The 19,387-nt window shown below is 36.8% G+C and overlaps 1 protein-coding gene across 1 annotated transcript in view; it reads right to left on the minus strand.

Annotated features, from left to right (window-relative positions):
- The window catches only part of DNAH8 (dynein axonemal heavy chain 8), a 353,325-nt gene that overhangs the window by 140,621 nt on the left and 193,317 nt on the right, over window positions 1-19,387 (minus strand). The window contains exons 54-63 of the mRNA XM_057494308.1: window positions 18,330-18,472; window positions 17,722-17,856; window positions 17,205-17,327; window positions 15,400-15,613; window positions 12,314-12,423; window positions 9,559-9,722; window positions 8,017-8,209; window positions 6,538-6,660; window positions 4,868-4,998; window positions 1,414-1,567 (exon numbers count right to left, since the gene is read on the minus strand). Coding sequence (XP_057350291.1) covers window positions 1,414-1,567; window positions 4,868-4,998; window positions 6,538-6,660; window positions 8,017-8,209; window positions 9,559-9,722; window positions 12,314-12,423; window positions 15,400-15,613; window positions 17,205-17,327; window positions 17,722-17,856; window positions 18,330-18,472 — 1,490 coding nt within the window. The remainder of the gene's footprint in view (window positions 1-1,413; window positions 1,568-4,867; window positions 4,999-6,537; window positions 6,661-8,016; window positions 8,210-9,558; window positions 9,723-12,313; window positions 12,424-15,399; window positions 15,614-17,204; window positions 17,328-17,721; window positions 17,857-18,329; window positions 18,473-19,387) is intronic.

The raw sequence follows: 19,387 nt of genomic DNA on the forward strand, positions 1-19,387 counted from the left end.
CTGAATCTCAGGACAAGTGAAACCACATGCAACACTCCTTTAAAAGGGTATCTGTTTCCTGTAGTACTTTGGGTCCTATGGATTTCAGTCCCATTGGTTTTGTAAGCCAGATGTTTTGAGGCTTCATCTCTCCAGACAGATCCTAGAGGCTGGGGTGCTTGATGTGGGGCACCAACCCACTGTTCCTCTATGAGAAGTCCAGACTGGTAAGATCCTTCCCTATTGCATTGCGCCATGCTAGGGGTGGGGATTTTGGTGAGCCCATGTCTCTGCCTCTCCTACTTGTCTTACTGTGGCCTGTTTATGCTTTGTTTTGCACAAGAAGCTCATCTAATTTTCAGATCTTTTTCAGAGGCAAACAATCTATATGTAACTATAGATTTGGTGTATCCTTGGGAGGAGGTGAGTTCAGGATCTCCCTACAATGCCATTTTGCAGCAGTCCATTCTCCAAAGTAGTTAACTAGCTCATGCACTAGTAAGCATCAATAGACACCACTGGGCAGAGAAGAGCTAACACAGCAGGCCTGATTTTGAGAAGGCTGTGCTTGCAGGGCTGGCCCTTGGCTGGCAATCAGGAAGTTGCCTTTTGGAATGTCTCCTTCATGACTAATTGATAAGGTTGTTCCACTGTGTTTAGACCATTTACACAAACATTATGATACATGGTGATCATCAGCTTTCTTTCTGGGAGGCTGGAGCTTTAGTATTTGCACCTAGGCAGGAGTGCCTACGTGACCAGCCTCCAGTTAAATCGCTGGACTCTGAGTCTCAAACAGGCTTCTCTGAACAGAAACACAGTGCGTGCATTACTGTACTTCACTCTGGAGGGGAAGCACATTCTGGTCCCTTTGGTGAGAACATAGGAAGTCTGCATGTGGATTTCTCCAAACTCCACCTGTGGTGTCTTTCTCTTTCCTCTAGCTATTAGTCCTTATTATGTTGCTGTAATAAATCTTAGCCATGAGTACAGTGGTGTGCCAAGTCCCATGAGTCCTTCTAATGAAGCCCTAATCATGTGAGTAGCCATGGAAGTGCTGACACAAGTGATGTCAGAAGTGCTAACACAAATATCTACTTACAGCTAGCAGAACTCTTTCAACCCTTTTACACTGCTGACTATCAGACAGATATTTTGCTCCTCCTAAAATAAATTATAGGATCAAATCGAAGATTGAAGAGACAAATAAGCAATCATATTTAAAATGGAACAAAGCCTACAAAAAATATGGAGGTTGGCAGCATTAATTTCACAGGAACTTCAAAAAAATCCATCAAATTTCATATGCTAACCATTTTTAAGATGAAAAAATGTGTGCTAAATGGCCTCAGTTCTGAAAGGTTACCACTTTTTCTATTCCAATATAATTTACATTTTTAAAATATGAGCCTTTTCTCCACTTTTGAGACCTACCTCTCCTGAAGATAGCAGGTTGTTAAGATATTCTAGAAATGCCTCATCTTTTATTTCATTGTCAGTAAAGATGAAGGTGATACCTTTTCCATCAGCACCAGTAACTCTGTACAAACCCTTTAAGTCCTCCATTAGATTACTCACATTATAAGACCTAAAAAGAAAAGTGGTAGGAAATTTTAAATTTAACAAATACATATAGTCATAATTTATGTGAAAATACATTCCCAGGATAATTAAAGCATAGTTTGCACCTGCTCCAAGAGATATTAAGTGATAGTATATGTTGGAAAACAGAGATTAGAGCAAAACATCTATACATCACTATTCAAAACAAATACAAATACTTTCATTTAACTTGAGAAGTGAGAAGTGGAGAATTTACCAGAAGTATCTCATGCAGAGTGACTGGGAAAAGGAAAATGAACTTTTATTCCCTCCAATCTGACAATCTTGAACAGCAGATTTTTACCCAAGTAAATATATGTATAATATCTAAAAGTAATCTGAAATTTGAATGAATTTGTATTGGCAAGAAAGTGAAGATAAATTACAAATAAAATTAGTGATAAACTATATACAGTGGTAACTCGTACACCTTACTAAGTGTCTAGATACAGAGAAAGCCTACAGAAAAAGATGCACTACCCAATGTAATAGTATACAATAGAAATTTTATAATTACATGGTTACAGATTAAGGAAAGAAGACCTTGGTCTTTGTTTTTCTGTCTACTCTGTTTCCTACTAACTGTGTATGCTACCAGGGCTGAGGTGATGTATAAATGTAAAGCAGACATTTTCTGAAGTGTTGATTATAAATCCTCATTTACAAGGACTAAAAGAGTAAGTTGATGACAAGGACTAAAAGAAACCCTCACTTGAAGGAGGTTTCACACTGCAAGTCATAGGGAGTTTGATATAAGCCATAGGGGTTACTGGAAAGACCGTGGGCATTGGAACCAGAAGGACATGGGTTCAAATCCCCATTCTGCAGCTTTAGAAAAGTTCCCTCACATTTTTCAGCTTTTGTTTACTCATCCCAAATGAAGATAATGCCTAATTGCAAAGGTGGCTGTTGGCATTAGAAATGATGTGGCTTAAGAGCACTTAAATGAATAAGTTAACTTATTTTTAAACTAGAAGTACCAGCCCCCCTCTTCTGGGTGGCACTACAGTAAAAAATCTTGCAGACATCAGTAAAAGGAACTCCATCAACAAGAACATACATCCTTTTCACAACAATTCCCAAGGGGAAAATTCATTAAAAAGAGAAACTGGTAAGGTGGTTTGCTAAGCGCCTCTGTGAGCAACACAATCCATATTCTCCCTGCAGGGCTCGGGGGCTCCCTGGTAAACTGGAGGATTCTAAGTCCCAACTAAGGCGGCAGCTGCTGCTCAGCTCCAGTCACCTGGAAATGTAGGCACAGTGTTGCCAGATCTTCCAATTATTTCTAGAAAGTCAGAAATATATTTGTTTTTTATGTGAAGTCTACCAATTCAAAATGTTGGCAACTGATTAAATTAAATTAATCTCTAGGTATTTGATGTTTTATGTTTTTTAAATGCTCTTGTATAGTCTCAAAATGGAGGTACGCCAACTCCGGCCGTCACCGCCACCACCAGGGGGAGGGACCATGATCCAAAGGAACCAGAGCAGCTGAGAAAACTGTTTATCGGTGGTCTGAGCTTTGAAACTACAGATGATAGTTTGAGAGAAAATTTTGAGAAACGGGGCACACTTACAGATTGTGTGGTGACGAGAGACCCCCAAACAAAGCGTTCCAGGGGCTTTGGTTTTGTGACCTGCTCTCGTGTTGAAGAGGTGGGTGTGGCAATGTGTGCTTGGCCACACAAGGTTGATGGGCATGTAGTGGAACCAAATTAAAAAAAATAAAATGCTGATGCATATTAAACCTTGTTAAATTGTTACCTATTTGGCAGCAGAGTAGGGGGAGTGTGTTTGTATGTGTGTGAGTGAATTGAAAAAGTGATGTAATATTTATATGGGAATACAAAGGGCCAGTATTCAAGATAATTTTAAAGAACAACAACAGAGTTGTTCAAGACATATTAGAAAGCTACAGTAATTAAAACGGTGGGTAATGGTGCAAAGATAGATAAATAAACCAAAGGAATAGATTCTAGTAACATATACGAGCAGTTTGTTTATGGAAAAAAAATGACACTGTGATGTGGCAGGGAAAAGATGCTTTTTCAATAATGGAGCTGGATTAACTGGTATCTATTTAAAAAAAATAACCTTAACTCCTACCTCAGAGTTTATGAGAAAATTAAGTCTAGATGGGTTATAGTTCTAAATGTAAAAAACAGTAAATTTTATTTGTAAGTGTTAAGGAAATCATAGGAGAATATCTTCAGGACCTTGGGGTAAACAAGATTTTTTAATGAAATACAAAGAGCACTAAAATAAAGGGGAAAAACTGATAACTTAGGTTTCATTAAAATTAAGTCCCAGTGAGAGTGAAAAGGCAAGCCAATGGGTGGGAGAAGATATTTGTCAATATACAATCTGACAAAGTACAAAATAGATAAGGAGCTCCTAAAAATCGCTAAGAGAAAGATCCACACCCCAGCTGAAAATAAATGGGCAAAGGGCTTAAACATATTATCTCCAAATGGCCAATAGGAGATGAAAATGCACTCAGCTTTAGTAGCTATCTGGGCAATGCAAACTAAAGCCACAACGATATACCACTACTTCCAGCAGAACTGCTAAAATTAAAAAGACTGACAGCACCAAAAATGGCAAGAAGGCCATTAAAATGCTCATGAACTGTTGGTGGAAGTGTAAACTGGCAGAGCCACTTTGGAAACTGCTTCACAGATCTACTAAAACTGAATGTATGCATACTACATATGCAACAAGTCCATCTCTAGGAGTAAACTCAGGCTTGTACAGAAATATTCATAAGTGTTCAATTTGTGAAAAAGTGAAACCCACAAATGCTTATGAATAGTACAAAGGGTAAACAGACTGTGCTAATATGTGATGAAGTGGAAAACAACACAGCAGTCAGTATGAACAAACTACTGGTACAGGTACCATCACGGACGGATCTCACAAACAGCGCAAGCAACAGAAACTGCACGCAAAAAAGTAAATCCCATATGATATGGTTGATATGAAGTTCAAAAATAGATATAACTAATCAATGGGCTTAGAAGTCAGAATTCGGTTATCCCTGGAAGGGTAACGCCTGGGACAGGATATGAGAGGTATTTCTGGGGTGCTGGTAATGTTCTATTTCTTTTCTCTGGGCTTGCTCCATAGGTGTACTTACCTTGTGATATCTTTGATTTGTGTCTATTTCCTTATGTATGTTAAACTTAAATAAAAAGTTTACTTAAAAGAGAAAGAAACCAAATTGTTTTTAAGTAACCATTTTACTCTAGGGAAATTAACTACAGGAAAACACATCGTTTTATCTTACCTAGTTAATGTTATCTGGAATATTTGATATCCAGCTATAAAAGAGGCCAGTCTTGAAAGACTTTGTTTTCCTGAACCACCAACACCCACCAGCAATGCATTTCCACATGATGTGCGAATTATTCGTGAGATCTGCTTTGAAATAAAATAGTATTTATTAGAAAATAGAACTCAATTGTTTACATTTTTTCGCTCTAAATGGGTCCAAGGTTTGACAGTATGCTTCTAGACTACATTAGGTTTTTTTTCCTTTAATGGGATAGCTCAGAATTTTAAAAATTACAGTTTCATATTGATATACTCAATTCAAATTCTTTTCTTGCCCAGCTGTATTTACATCGTGAAAAAGAAAACAAGTTGGCTTTCCTATCTCCTATTTCAAAACTCTATTCTGTATGTGTGTGTAATTTTATTATTTTCGGACTCAGTGGGATTATAGAGCTGCTCTTCCAAGGCTACAGAAAGTTTAGAATTGCCTGCTTGTTAATCACTAGTCTAACACACTGCCTTATATAGACACCTAGCTCTATGACAAATACTATCTCTATCGTATTTCTGCCAATGGAAATATTTTACAAGTACTTACAATGGGGTCAGAAGGGCATTTGTAGAAAAAGACTAGAGCAACAGCCTTTGTCTTGTGTTGCTTTTCTGTGATTGATTTCCTCAATGAGATAAGGCTCGAACTGTAGTTCAGATCTAAATGCAGGCCAGCTAAGACATTGCTAAAAAGCTGTCTTTTATATATTAATGTCATTGACTAGGAAGAAAGTCTAGATGGATCACTAAATTCATTATTTCCACTAAAAATATATTTTTTAATCCCAGTACAGACGGCAAATCATTATATGTTTTAATATGTTAATCACTTATGTGGCTTTGCACCTAGAACAGGGTCCCAGGCTCCCAAGACCTAGCCACACTGGGTACTCAACTATGACTTGCTGAATGAATGAATGTGAAACAGCCCAAGGACATCTGGAAGTTCACCAACTTTGCAGGAGACAAATGTATAATTAAGCAGAATTAATGTATAAATGTATAATGTAAAAGCAGAGTTAACTGCTTCCTCTTTACCAAACCTTCCTACTCTGTGTTCTGACTTCCTGGGGAAACTCCTTTACGATCTACAGATTACACAAATAAACAACTCCTTTCAGTGGCCTTTCAGATTTGGATCAAACCATGCTCCTTTTTGGTGCTGCCTCTAACTGGATTCTATTTTTTCACCAGTCCTATACATCTATCTTACCCTTTCCCCATCAGTTTGCCCATAACTTGGAAATCAATGATGAAATTGACATTTTTATAGGAATCAACTCTTCCTCATGGGGAACAGGATTCCCATTACATCAAAATATAACTTGAGGAGGGAATATTTCTTCACAGGGTTCTCCAGCTTACTATCAAGGAAGGTAAAACTCTTCTACACAGCATGTCAAAAGCTCTGAATGTTAAACCCATCAATTTGACCTTAAAAATATTTGCTGTCATGTAGGTGGATTCAATTAAGGGGGTTCTGATTAAGTCTTTGTTTTCTGAGACAATGAACTGACCCAACCTATGGACACTATATTACACTATATATTAATTTTCTTAAAAAGCTTCTCTGTGAACTTTACTAAGCTTTTACATGATCTATTTATATCAGCAAATAGTCAATAGTAGAACCTTAATAAGATGAGTCATTGCATCTTTAAAAAACACCAGATCAAGAGATGTTGCTCTAATGATTTCATTGAACTGTCTCTGATAAAACTGGAGTTTTTCAGACAGAAACTCAAGGGATGGTACCTACAGGTGGGGAGAGAAAGAGGAAAAAATATTTAAGACACAAAATTAAAGAAAATAGCAATTTTAAAAAACATCTAATGAATTCTCGAAAATTTGTCATGGTTCAGATGACATTTAGTTATTTCCATCTTCAGAGGCCTGAAACCTAACTGTATTAGTTTGTTTCCAATATGAAATCATTCCTAACCTTTCCCTTCAAGAAGTCTAGTACCAACTCCTATTGTAATTGAGATTGGAATATAACAAACATTTTTCTCAGTTTTTATTTGCTTTTTAATATTGTTTATAAATTTTTAAAAATATATAGAAGTTTTATATTGTTTATGTAGTTAAACTGTTCTGAAGTAAATACTCATGTATTTGTCTTTCAAACTGTTCCTCCCCATTTAATTTTTGATCTATGTGAGCTTCAAAATTAGTATTATGTGACCCTATTTAAAAAATCTCTTTGGAGTCTTATTTCAAATGTCATTAAATCAACACATTAGTTTAGGAAGAATGATGTGTTGCTATTTAAGTAAACTTTTACCATGCTTATTCCTAGATATTTTATGTGTTTCTTGCTGTTGACTGAAACACTTTTGTTACATTTTCTGTCCTGTGATTATTGGCAAGAGCTGGCAACATTTTTCTATAAAGGACAATATAATAAATATTTTAGGCTTTGTGATATGGTCTCTGTCATAACTACTCAATTCTGCTTTGTAGTACAAAAGCAGTCACAAATAATACATAAACACGTGGGTATGGCTGTGTTCCAATACAGCTTTACTTACAAACACTGAAATTTGAATTCTACATTATTTTCACACATTACTCTTCTTCTGATTTTTTTCCCTACCCATTTGAAAATGTAAAAACTCTTCTTATTTCATAAATCTAACAAAAACACAGGCAGTCGGCTTGACTGGCCCATCAATTGTCATTTATCAACCTCTAGTATAGTTATTGAGTTTTGTATTTATATTATACTTGGTCATCTTGCTGAACTCTTAATATTAAAACACGTTTTAAGTTCCCTTACATTATATTAGTAGATAATAATATCATGTGAAAATAAGTTTTTTTTCTATCTGATAATTAAATATATTCTCTTTTTACTGTTTTGTTGCATTGCCTGCAACTTTCAAAGCAATATTAAATAGTAATGATAATTTTAGGCATACTCATCTTATACCTGACCTTAATGGGACTGCTGCCAAATTTCATTGAAAGAAATAGTTGGTGCATGATGACAGGAATCAACACATAACTAACAGACATTTTGGCATCTCCATGGTAGGACACTGGTACACAGAGAAATATCTAGTTAGGTGAAAGATCAAAAAAACTTTTTGTAAAGGTGAAAGTGAGTACCAATTCATAGACTTTGGGTACTTCAAACACAGTGTCTTCAGGTTCATCACCAGTTGGCTCAGGCATCTCACGGAGAAAATCTACAAAGTATGGCTCAGGAAGAATATATGATGACACATCTGGGCTAATGTTTTCTTCAATTGCACGAATAATGTGTACATTAAACCAGGACTCATCTTCAGGAGTTATAAATCTGAAAGGAAAATGTAGAAGTAAAGATGCAAAATGTAAAGGGATCTTTCCTAAGCTGAATATGGATTAGTCCTCCACCCTCTCTCATTCCCAACCTGCCACTCCATCACCGTGGAACCAGGAAACGACACGTTCTTCCTTCTGACAAGAAAGGACACAACTCCATCCAAGAGAGTTCTGACATTGATAGTATTACTGATAGGAATTCTGACACAGTCTCTCCTTGACCGAGCTTAGTCAGGCTTTCCAATTAAGACCTCTCCCTTTGCACTTGCATCCTCTGAATCACCCACTACTAGCAAGACTCCTCTCAAATCAGCTTAGCCAGAACCCCCACTCCTGGTATCTGCTCACCCTCAATAGCTGACCAAATTCCTCCTTCCTCGTCACCCCTGGGCAATGTCTGATGCCCTGGCCTGCTTTCAGCAAGACTCCACTTAGATCAGTTTAGTCAAAATCCCTCCTTACCCCTGATATTTCCTTTTGGTAATTTTCCACCCACCAACATCCCCCATCCTGTTCCTTACCTATAAATTCCCACTTTTCCCTTGTTGTATTCAGAGTTGAGCCCAATTTCTCTTCCACCGCAACAGCCCCTATGCCTATCAGGGTAGCCCTGAATAAAGCTTATCATTTTAACAAGCATCATGAACATTTTTTTCTGTAACAATATAGATGAGTCACTTAGGTGAGGTCAGAGTTCCTAAAACTTGCAATAGTAGTGCAGAAGTGACGGTTAGTAGTGGAGAAGCACCTTCTTCCTGGGTGTGCATGCACACAGTGCACAAAGGTCCTTCTCAGGCTTACAGTAGTAGAGGGGAAGAGAGGGAGGATGGGGCTAATATTTGATGAATCTCACCTATGCGTGCCTTCACAACTTTGTAAGACCAGCACTACCACCCATATTGTAGAAGGAAACAGACTCCAAAAGATGACTGAGCTTATGTACCAGATTTCACCACACAAACCAACAAAGAGCTCAAACTTTTTAGAAAGTTCGTGTAACTAAGATTTGTCTCTGAATGTTCTGAACTTCTTGATAATGTGGGGATTTAAAAAGATGTCCTGTTGAATAATATTCAAGTAAAGTGGTAGAGCGTTTTCAAGGCAACCAAGGAGCAGGAGGGAAAGTGGCATGAACACTTCACAAGCCCAGGGCAAATTCAGGCAATTCAGCCTACTCTCATTATTTGAGGAGATAATGCAGTAATTAATCTGTGGCTATAATTACAAGGTGGCTTTTCTGGAGTTGGTTTGTTCATTCAAACACTAAGTGTTTGTTCAAATACTACCAAGAAGTAGTGTAAATTCTTACACAGTACATTTAAACTCATGTGCTATAATACATACCTGTCTGCAATCACTCTGTTACACTCATGTTTGAAAAGTGACAGGAGAACAGATATCGAATTACACTCCTCAGCTTTTATTGTTAACATTCCTTGCCAAATTCTGGAAAGATCTCGAAGATTGAAAATGTAATGAAATTTAGAAGGAGTTGGCAGCATCTTCACCTAGAGATGGGAAAAAAATGCAATAGTTTCAATCTGCTTTTCATGTAAAATGAAAAGCAAAACTGCTTTTAGAACTATTTATTTCACAAATCCTATTTTAAATAAAATAGGCTGAGTAAGTAAACCAAGATTAAGTTTATATTTTCATCACAGCACTGACAGGAAAAACATATCCTAAATAAACCAACATAGAATTTAAAAGACCATAAGCCCTGGAACAGGACGGGTTCAGGAATCACACACCAGATGTAGAGTCCAATACCTGTTCTACCACCGTTAGCTGGCTTTGAACAAGTTACTTTCCTCTGAGTTCTTAAGAACTGCGTGAATTGTGGGAATAGCATCCCTAATCATTATTAACCTATTAGTGTATATGTGGAAATATGTCATAACAAAAAACCTACTGTGAGCTTGGTTTTATGCAGTTATGAGCAAATGAATGTTTATTTCTAAAGTCAATAATATTCATTTCTAAAGTCAACTATCTTCCATAGATTGCTTGATTAAGGTTCTTAGTGCTTTTGGATTTCCAAAAATACATTTGTGTATCATACTCTAGAGTTCACTGTGGGGTCCAAACTTAAGTCACAATGTATCTATAATCAATTGACAGGCAACTATGATGTGCAGCTGTAATTACTAGGTGGTTTTCTGGTGTTGGTTGGTTTGTTCAAACACTAATTTACTTAAAATTTCTACCAACTTCTAGAATCCAAACAGGCAAACCTCTAACAGTGACACATTCTTATAAGAGAGATACCAGTTAAGGGATAAACTTGGGGTGTATGAGGTGTGGGAAGCATTGCTGGCCATTTATAAAGATTATAATTGACATCATCTTTATCATTTTTGCAACCAAAAACAATGATAATTATGGATATACAATGCAAATTGTCCATATGATTAATTCAGGAAAGCAAATGCTTTCTTTAGTGCCTAGTCGTGGATTATGCCCTTTCTATATTAAAGAAGAACCTGTTGAGTATGTAATTCTATAGACTAATTCACAGTGCAAGTTCAAACAGCATGGGAAGATAGAATGAAGTAAGGGATAGCAAGGGAAGACAGAATGAAGTATTATTTTATCAATTACCTTTCAATTTCCCTCTTTGCTCAGTTCCAAGCTAAAATGTTCATTTTATTCACCAAAATGTAAAACATACATTATATTACAAATATGCAAAAATAAAGGGATAAGGCTGTGTGAATACTGTTTTTTTTTTTTTTTTTACTTTGCTGTAGAAGACAGCAGCTATGATGGCAGCCATTGGCAAATGAAGCAATCATTAAAGAGAAATAAATTCCTTTCTTCCCCTCTTCTCATTTATCAACTTCTTTCCTTCTCTTCTAATATTCCCCTTTAATTTTTGTCAACTTCTTTCTTTTCTCACCTGCCTTAAAGTAATAAAAGGTGAAGTGGTATACAAGGTGTGAGTAGATTTGAAAAAGTGCTTTGTGGAGATGGAAGCTTTGAAGAAAAGATACTAGAAAGGCTGCTTATTTAGGTGTTGGGAGGGGAAGAAGATTGAATCACTTCTCAATGACTGAGCATCTTTCATTGCCCTTAAGATGCCATGGTAAATAGGACAGCTGAGTCTGCTGCCATCGGGGAGCTTCCATTCTAGTGGGGGAGCCTGACAATAAACAGGAAACAAAGATATTGACCAACAAACTAATGGACAAATAGCAATGGTAAGAGACATGGGTGGAAAAAATTAAGTGGGGTCAGGAGATAGGTAATGTTGGGGTCGGGGCCAAGGACAGTTGTTTTGGAGAAAATGATTTGAGAAAGGACCATATTTAAGGGCCAGTGCCTCTTCCGATGATTCTGTATGTAGAATCCCCCCAGTCCACCCAGGAATCTGAAAGCCTGGCACTCCAGGTTTCCCCAGGACAGAAGCTTCTGCACAGATGTGTGTAATTGGCCTAATGATTATGTAGTCAACTATGACAATCCTATCTCCTTGGCCATTTTTGGCAAATCTATCAAAGTTGTTTTTATCTCAGACCTACATGTAACTGCTTTTTCCTGGGTCAGGAAAGTCATCTGGTGACAGTTACAAGTTTGCTGGGCTTTACTTAAGTTCACTGATCTGTGTAAAAAAGTCTGGTCTGTTTTGTTAAGTACACTCCCATCCATTTACTAATTCATGCTCCACTTCAGAGGAGAAACACACAAGTCAGAATTTTCAGTTAGCTAAGACTATCTGCAAACCCATGCATTCACTCAGTCAGCAAACACTGGAGTATCAGACATTGTTTGGTGGCTGAGGGGGAAGACAGACATATAAAGAGTTACAAATTAGAGTAACAAGTGGAAAAGCAGAGTTCTCGCTCCGACAAAATTCTATCTTATCTTGGATGCTGTGTCTGGTTTATAGTAATTTCTCATACATATGGAAAGCATCACTCTGTCAGAATATTTGCTCCCTGGAAGAAGAAGGTGTCATAAATCAATTCAAGCATCTAATTTGTCTTTTCCAAAAAAACACCACAACACATGATGTAATGAAAACTGCATGAGCCATGGTGTGGGAACTAGGCGGAATGACAGTTGGCTTGTTTATTATTGACAACAGACAATTCTGTACCTTAGTCCATTGCCACAGCACTCTGCCCGCTGAAACTAAATTCACAATCATCTCACATATTTCAGGTCTGAACCTTCTGCAAGGATCAAAGTACCCACAGCCAATGATTCCTGAAAAATAAACACGGTTGAAGGTACAAGCTTACTAAAAGCTTACAAGGTACATGTTTACCCCAGTGAATAAATCATTACAAGACTATCTGAACTGGGTGATGTTAAGAATTTCTCTCAAGGAATCAATGAAAACTAGAAGTTAGCAGTGGGGCCAGAGACACTTCATAGATGGTGATCAGCATTTTATGTGTATTAACTCATTTGATCCCCCCAACATCCTAAGAGAAGGAATCTGAGGTAGATATTATTATTAATATTCCCGTTTACTGAGTTTTGTAACTTGCCCAAGGTCATACAGCTTGTGCAGGGGCAAAGCTGAGGTTTGAACCCAGGCGGCCTGGCTCCAGAGCCTATAAAACAGCCCTCACCCTGAAGTCTACAGGGGCTGGAAAAGACCTTAGACTAGTTCCTCATATCACAGATAAGGAGACCAGACCCAGAGGGGTAAAGCAAATTGTTCAAGGTCACACACAATTATTTCAAGGTTATTGATAGAATTAGAATCAAGACTGCATCTCCTGACCTGCAGTCAGTCAACATCAGGCCTGGGCTGGTGATGTAATGACCCTTGGGAAACACCCAGCACAGTGACAATCAGATATAATCACCCCAGGAAGGACGGGGGTGTAGGTTTAAAGTCTCAAAATGTCTTTTGTGTTAGACTGCAAAAGTAGATTTACTTTGTTCCAGTGAGACTACACGTTGAGTAATACGTTCAGTTGTGAGTATGGTATATTCAGAGGAATATGAATGTGCATATTCTGCTCAGAGATGCAGTTTATGAAGGGTGTAGCAGCTAAGAAACTGGGCTTCATTCACACAGACCAAAGAAGAAGCCTTGAGGGGATGTGGAATTGTCCTCCAAAGTCACGGTTAGTTGTACTCAATGCTTACAAGGCCCTTTAGCTTCCTGAAATCTCATGATCCTAGATCTTCAACTTCCAGTGAGGCAAATGTGTTATATAAGCAGCATAAGATCTGGAGTCAGAAAACAGGATTAGTGCCACCCGTTTGACATGCACTGACTAAGTGGCCTTGATTGGGCAGCTATTTTACTTCTCTGAGCCTCAGTTTGTTTCCATATTTAATTTTCAATTTCAGTCATTTTGAAGTGCATAAAATAGTTTCACAAATAAGCAAGCACTCACATACAGACTAGATTGAGAAACACAATTGCCTCTGTACATGAGTAGCCCATTGTCCATCCCTGTTCACTGCCCCTTCCTTCTCCAGAGGCAGCCACTACTCTGACTTGGTGAGAATCAGTTTAACTCACTTTTCTTGATAGCTTTGCCACTTATGTTTATGAACTCCAACCTTTATTTCCAAACTTTAATTTTCCTGTTGAAATTTAATGGAATCATGTTATGTTGTTCCCTGTGACTTGTTTCTTTTGTTCATCATTTTATTTCTGGACTTCATCCAGGTGGAAGCATGCAGCTGTGTTTGTCCGTATTCACTGCTGCTTAGCATTATGCCGTGCACCTATGACACAGCTGAGGCCATTTCACTGCCAATAAATACTTGGGTTATTTCAAGGTTTGTGTTGTCATGAGCATTGTTCTTTGAACATTCTTGATTAAGTCTTCTGGTGCCCATGTGCAAAATCAACTACAGATGTTTAAGGACTTAAATATGGAAGGCAAAACTACCTAATATTTGGAAAAAATATATAGGTGAATACTTGTAGGACCTCTCGGTAAGAAAGGCCTTCTTAAATGAGACTCAGAGAATGAAACCATAAAGGAAAAAAATGTTAAGTTGTTAATACCTGGCAGTGGAACTGCTGTGAGGATACACATGTTCTGCATTACCAGTAATAACGCCCAGTTGTTAACCAAAGGGCTTGACGCGGCTCATGCCCCATGGCAGAGGACAAGTGCCTCGGTTGCTCCACATTCCCCCCAGTGCCTGATTTTGTGAGAATATTTCATTTCTGCAAATCTAGTGGGTATCTGATGGCATTTCCTTCATGTTTCAAATTTGCATTTTCCTCAATACTAATGTTTATCATCTTTACATTTGCTTATTAGTTTCCTCTCACTAAAGTGCTTGGGTTTTTGCTCATTTTTATGTTGGATGTTTGCTTTTTCCTGAATGACTATAGGGTTTCTTTACATACTCAGATTAGTAACTTACTTGTCTTTTCTTCCACTTGGGGGATGGTCTTTTCACTCTTTCAATGTTACCTTTTTGATAAAAAGAAGTTCTTAGTTTTAATCCTGTCAAATTTGTCATTTCTTCTTTTATGGTCTATGATTTCTGGTTCTCATTTCAGAAATTCTTTCCTACCTACAGATCATTCAGATATTTTCCTATATTTTCTTCCAAATGTTGTATAACTTTGCCTGCTAAATTAAGGTCTTTAATCCATCTGTATTAATTTTATGCTTAGTGTGAGATAGGGGTCAAATTTCAGTTATTTTCACATAAGAATTATTAAATAAATGTCCTTTTATTTATTTTATTTCTGAGCTACAGTAGTTGCTATGTCAAATAATTAATGTCCACACATGCATGGGTCAGTTCCTGTTACATATCTTCATGTACATAATTTTTAATGGAACATTTTATGTGAGCCTAAATTTGGTGTCAAAATCTCATTTTTATTTACATACCAATGTGCTACATTTGACTTGGTATATTATATTGTTAATTTAAAATTGATTTGCCCAAATTCATTCATTAGTCCAAATTTTTCTGATTAATTATGTCTAGGAAACCAAAACACAAAGTTTTGCTCACCTATGAAGCCAGCTTTTAACAAGGCTTGTTCTAAATATTCTTGAGTCTTAGAATATGCTATAAACAAGAGTCTTCCTTGTGTTTATTTTCTCTTTTCTGGTATTGAGCTCTCCATTTCAGATACTTACCCCTACTTCAGACAAAGCCTTTTTATCTCTTACATAAGATTTGTCATGGTTTATGTCCATTATATAATGTTATAAAAAAATACAGCAAGAAGAATCATACCAAAAATTTTGTCTATTGAAGCATTTGAAGGCAATGTGCAATTAAACACAGTAAATTGTCTTTTTAAACGTTGCGGAATATCGTTTCGACCACCTCCAGGGTGGATCATTGCTGCTATGAGCTGCACATCAACAATAGTAGTGAAGTCTCCAGGCTTATCCAAGCTATACATTCCTTCCATTTCCATCATTTGCCGTACAATCTCATTGGTTATCTGAAATTTTTTACAGTAACATTTTAGTAACATATCATTACCATATTCCTCCATAGCTCCTATAAAATATTACAAATGAGATTAGAAGAAAATATTCAACTCTTATCAATGAAGTGTTTGTTAATATTGGTGATCACCTTCAAGGCCATTTGACTTCAATGATACTATCCATGAACTCTAAACCATAAGTTAAACATGTCTTGTAGAAGTCAAATGTGCTCTTCATCACATTGATAAGACTAATTTCAAAACAGATTTACATAGGTAAGTTATAGAACATTTGGTACAATTACAACAGAACTCAGAGCTATACCTCTTACTATAGGTATCTTTCACATTCAACATTCAACATTTCAAAATACTTTCAATCAGAATGTGGGATGGTTTCACTCCTGAGCTTTCAATATTACCCGATGTTTTGGTTTGGGGTTGTCCATCCTCATCTTTCTTCCCTGCAGCCCCAAACACTCCTAATACTCCCTCCTTATTGAAAAAATTTCCTTTCTTGTTTTCAGAGGCTCAGCTCCAGGTTCATCTCAAGACTGTATACAGGGCTCCATCCCAGCCATTTGTACTTCTCACTATTTCAGGGGATGATATCTCAACCCATATCCTAAAAAGTCTCAACTCTGTAACCCTAGCTTCAGATTCCCTTCTAAGCTCCACACATGAATATACAAATTTCTAACCGGGTATCTCTGAGTGGATGACACACAAGCATCTCAAATATGACACTCTTTCATTCTACCAACATTTAATGAATGGCTTTGTTGTGTATCAGGCTTTGTTGTAGCACAAAAATCCCTGTCTTCATAGAGCATTCATTTTTAGTGGTGAGAGACAAAATATACACATGTATGCTTGAATGTATGTATCTATATATAAGTCTTGGGGGAGAAAATAAGGCAGGGAAGGGAAATAGGCAGGGCTCAGGGGTGCACCCAACTATGGAGCCCAGGGGAAGCTTCACCTCACATGACATATAACCAAAGACTTGAAGGAGGTGAGAAAGCAAAACATTTATTAATCTAGGGAAGAGCATTCTAGGTGGAGGAAATAGTAAATGCAAAGTCTCTGAGTGAACATTATACCCAAGGATCAATAAATGTGGTTGGAACAGAGTCATGGGTAGATGATATCAAATAGTGTCAGCTCTTTGGGTCATGGTAAGGATTTTGGCATTAATGTTCTACAAGTCTCATGGGAGGATTCTGAGGCAAAGAAGGATTATGATTTGACTCATGTTTTAATTGTTGCTAATTTGAGAATAATTGAAAGGGGCAAAGGAAACTGGGGAGGCATTACAATGCAAAGATATTTGTAATGATCAAGAAGACAGATGATAGCTTCTATCAGCTGTTAGCAATGGAGGTGATGAGTAGTGGTCAAATCATGGATACAGTTTGAAGATAGAGCCAACATGATTTCTTAATGGATTGAATGTGGAACTACTATTGAATGTCAGCTCCAACCAAGGAGTTAGAGGGGCCCGAGCTGTTCCTAGGCTGAGCAAGGTGAAAGTCATTGACATTTTTATGTAAAACTAAAAATGCTACTTAAATGTCACCTCTAGGAGACATTTTAGTCATACCTGATCTCCCCATTCATTAATCACAGGCATATTTATGTCATCAATAAATACAGTCATTTTCCGGCCTCCTGGTGGCCCATAAGTGCTTCCCATTCGCTTATCCACGTAGCTTTCAATTGTTCTCTAGAAAAAAGCAAATGATTTGTCTTATGGCATTAGACTTTAACTCATATTTCTAAAAATGATGAAATTTTCTGGAGTAGAATATCATTTGCTTATTTAATATGTACAAATATCATTAAAATAGATAACATGAAAAATTTTTAAGTAAGTTATTGGAACATTAGCCATTAATTTATATTAGAAGAGATACACTCCAAAGTTCAGCATCAGCCTCAGTGTTAAGCCAAAATATGCTACTTGGATTTGGCTTCAATCTCAGACTTAGGAAGGCTTAAATAGCTGAATGCCAACTCTAACTCTTTTAAATCAGTGTTTTATTTGCACATATATTTTATTGTAACCACAATTTAAGATATTCAATATATTAATTGCTACAGCAAATGGTGGGTTTTACCTGGAACATCATTGGTTCTGTGGCAGATGAAAAGTTTAGACTCTTGGACAACTGTATTTCAGGATCATATTTTTTCAAATAGGCCTTAATCATTACAGTTTTTGCAGTTCCCTGCTCTCCTGTGAGCAAAACGGCCTGCAATCACAGGATAATCGTATTGAAAGGTGTTATAGCATGTTTGGTTTGAAATATCTTATGATTCTAGTGCCATTCTTGCATTCTATAAATTAATACAACTAATTTAAACATATTTTTTTACAATTAGATGTACATCAAAATAAATCCCAGTTGAATTAAAGATTTAAATGTAAAATGTATACTACAAAAGTGCTAGAAGAAAATATGGGTGAATAGTTATATGACTATGGGCGTATTGAAGGACTTTATAATTAGATGACCAGTTTCCTTAGCAAGCTGGAAGTCAGCAGGTCAGGGGATATTTAGTTGGAGTACATCCTGGAACCTGGGATTCATTCATCAAATACATTTTCCTCAAATGACACTGCCTCTGGCCCCTTGTGCTGGAATTCAATTCTCTACCTGCCGTGTGTAAAAAGGGATTTGTTTCTTACATGGTTTGTGATCGTCTAGGAAACTATCAGACTTACTTTATGTTGTTTTGCAATGGTGTCTATCAAAAAATTTGTTCTAACATTGTCAACATTTGGAACCAAAATTGATGAATATTCTGGAATACTGTCAGTTGGGTAATAGTATGGCTGAACTTTCTTATTCCAGTGCTCCCAATCACCTATGGAATAAGTAAAAATTGATCTTAATGAAACTATATTCTTTGAAAGTTATCTCAAAATACAAAGATGCAAATACTATAAACAATAACAGAATCACATAAACATTTAAAACATTTTCCTTAAACATGTTAACATATCTGCTTATCTAATGTACATGGTATTTGATAATTTTGTTTTGCTTCTTTATAAAGTCAGATTTTAAAAGCTGCTAAATCATTCATTCACCTTGAGATCTTGCCTGAAATGGAATTAGAATCACCTAATGGTAAAACCAATGATGTACTTAATACTTAGTGGGAAAGCAACATCAACTGAAAGTGTGGGAAAGACCAAAAAAGGAGTAACTGATTAGTGGGCATAGGATGTTTGCCATGAGAAACAGGAAAAACAAATCTGGCCCTAAAACTAGTGTGACACAATAGCCAGACTCCTGACTTACTTAGTAACTATTAATTTACTAACTTATATAATAGTCATAATAATTATTATTACCACATTTCATCACTTCTAAGAAAAAAAATTTATTTATATTTTAGCATCTCTGGAATACACCCTACTATCTATGATGGCTTACAAGTGCTGACAGCTAGGAAGACTTGGTCAGAGACAGTCACATTGTTGTTCACATTTAAATTGAATTACTTGCATTGTTGGGTTAAACTGACATTTTAAATGTCTTCAGTAAGATTATACTATGACTTGGGATTGAACCAAAAAAATTACTGTGTACACAGAATGCTTAGAAAGAGAGCAGAGGAGCAAACATTTGACAGTAGCAAGGCAAATATTCATCACTGTAGGAAATAACCTCAATTTCAAATTTCTTTGCAAAATATCAAGTCACATGGTAAAGGTATGTTTAACTTTTAAGAAACTGCCACACTGTTTTCCAAAGTGGCTAGACCATTGCACAG

This window comes from Manis pentadactyla, chromosome 16, assembly GCF_030020395.1.
Source record: "Manis pentadactyla isolate mManPen7 chromosome 16, mManPen7.hap1, whole genome shotgun sequence".
NCBI classification, from domain to species: domain Eukaryota; kingdom Metazoa; phylum Chordata; class Mammalia; order Pholidota; family Manidae; genus Manis; species Manis pentadactyla.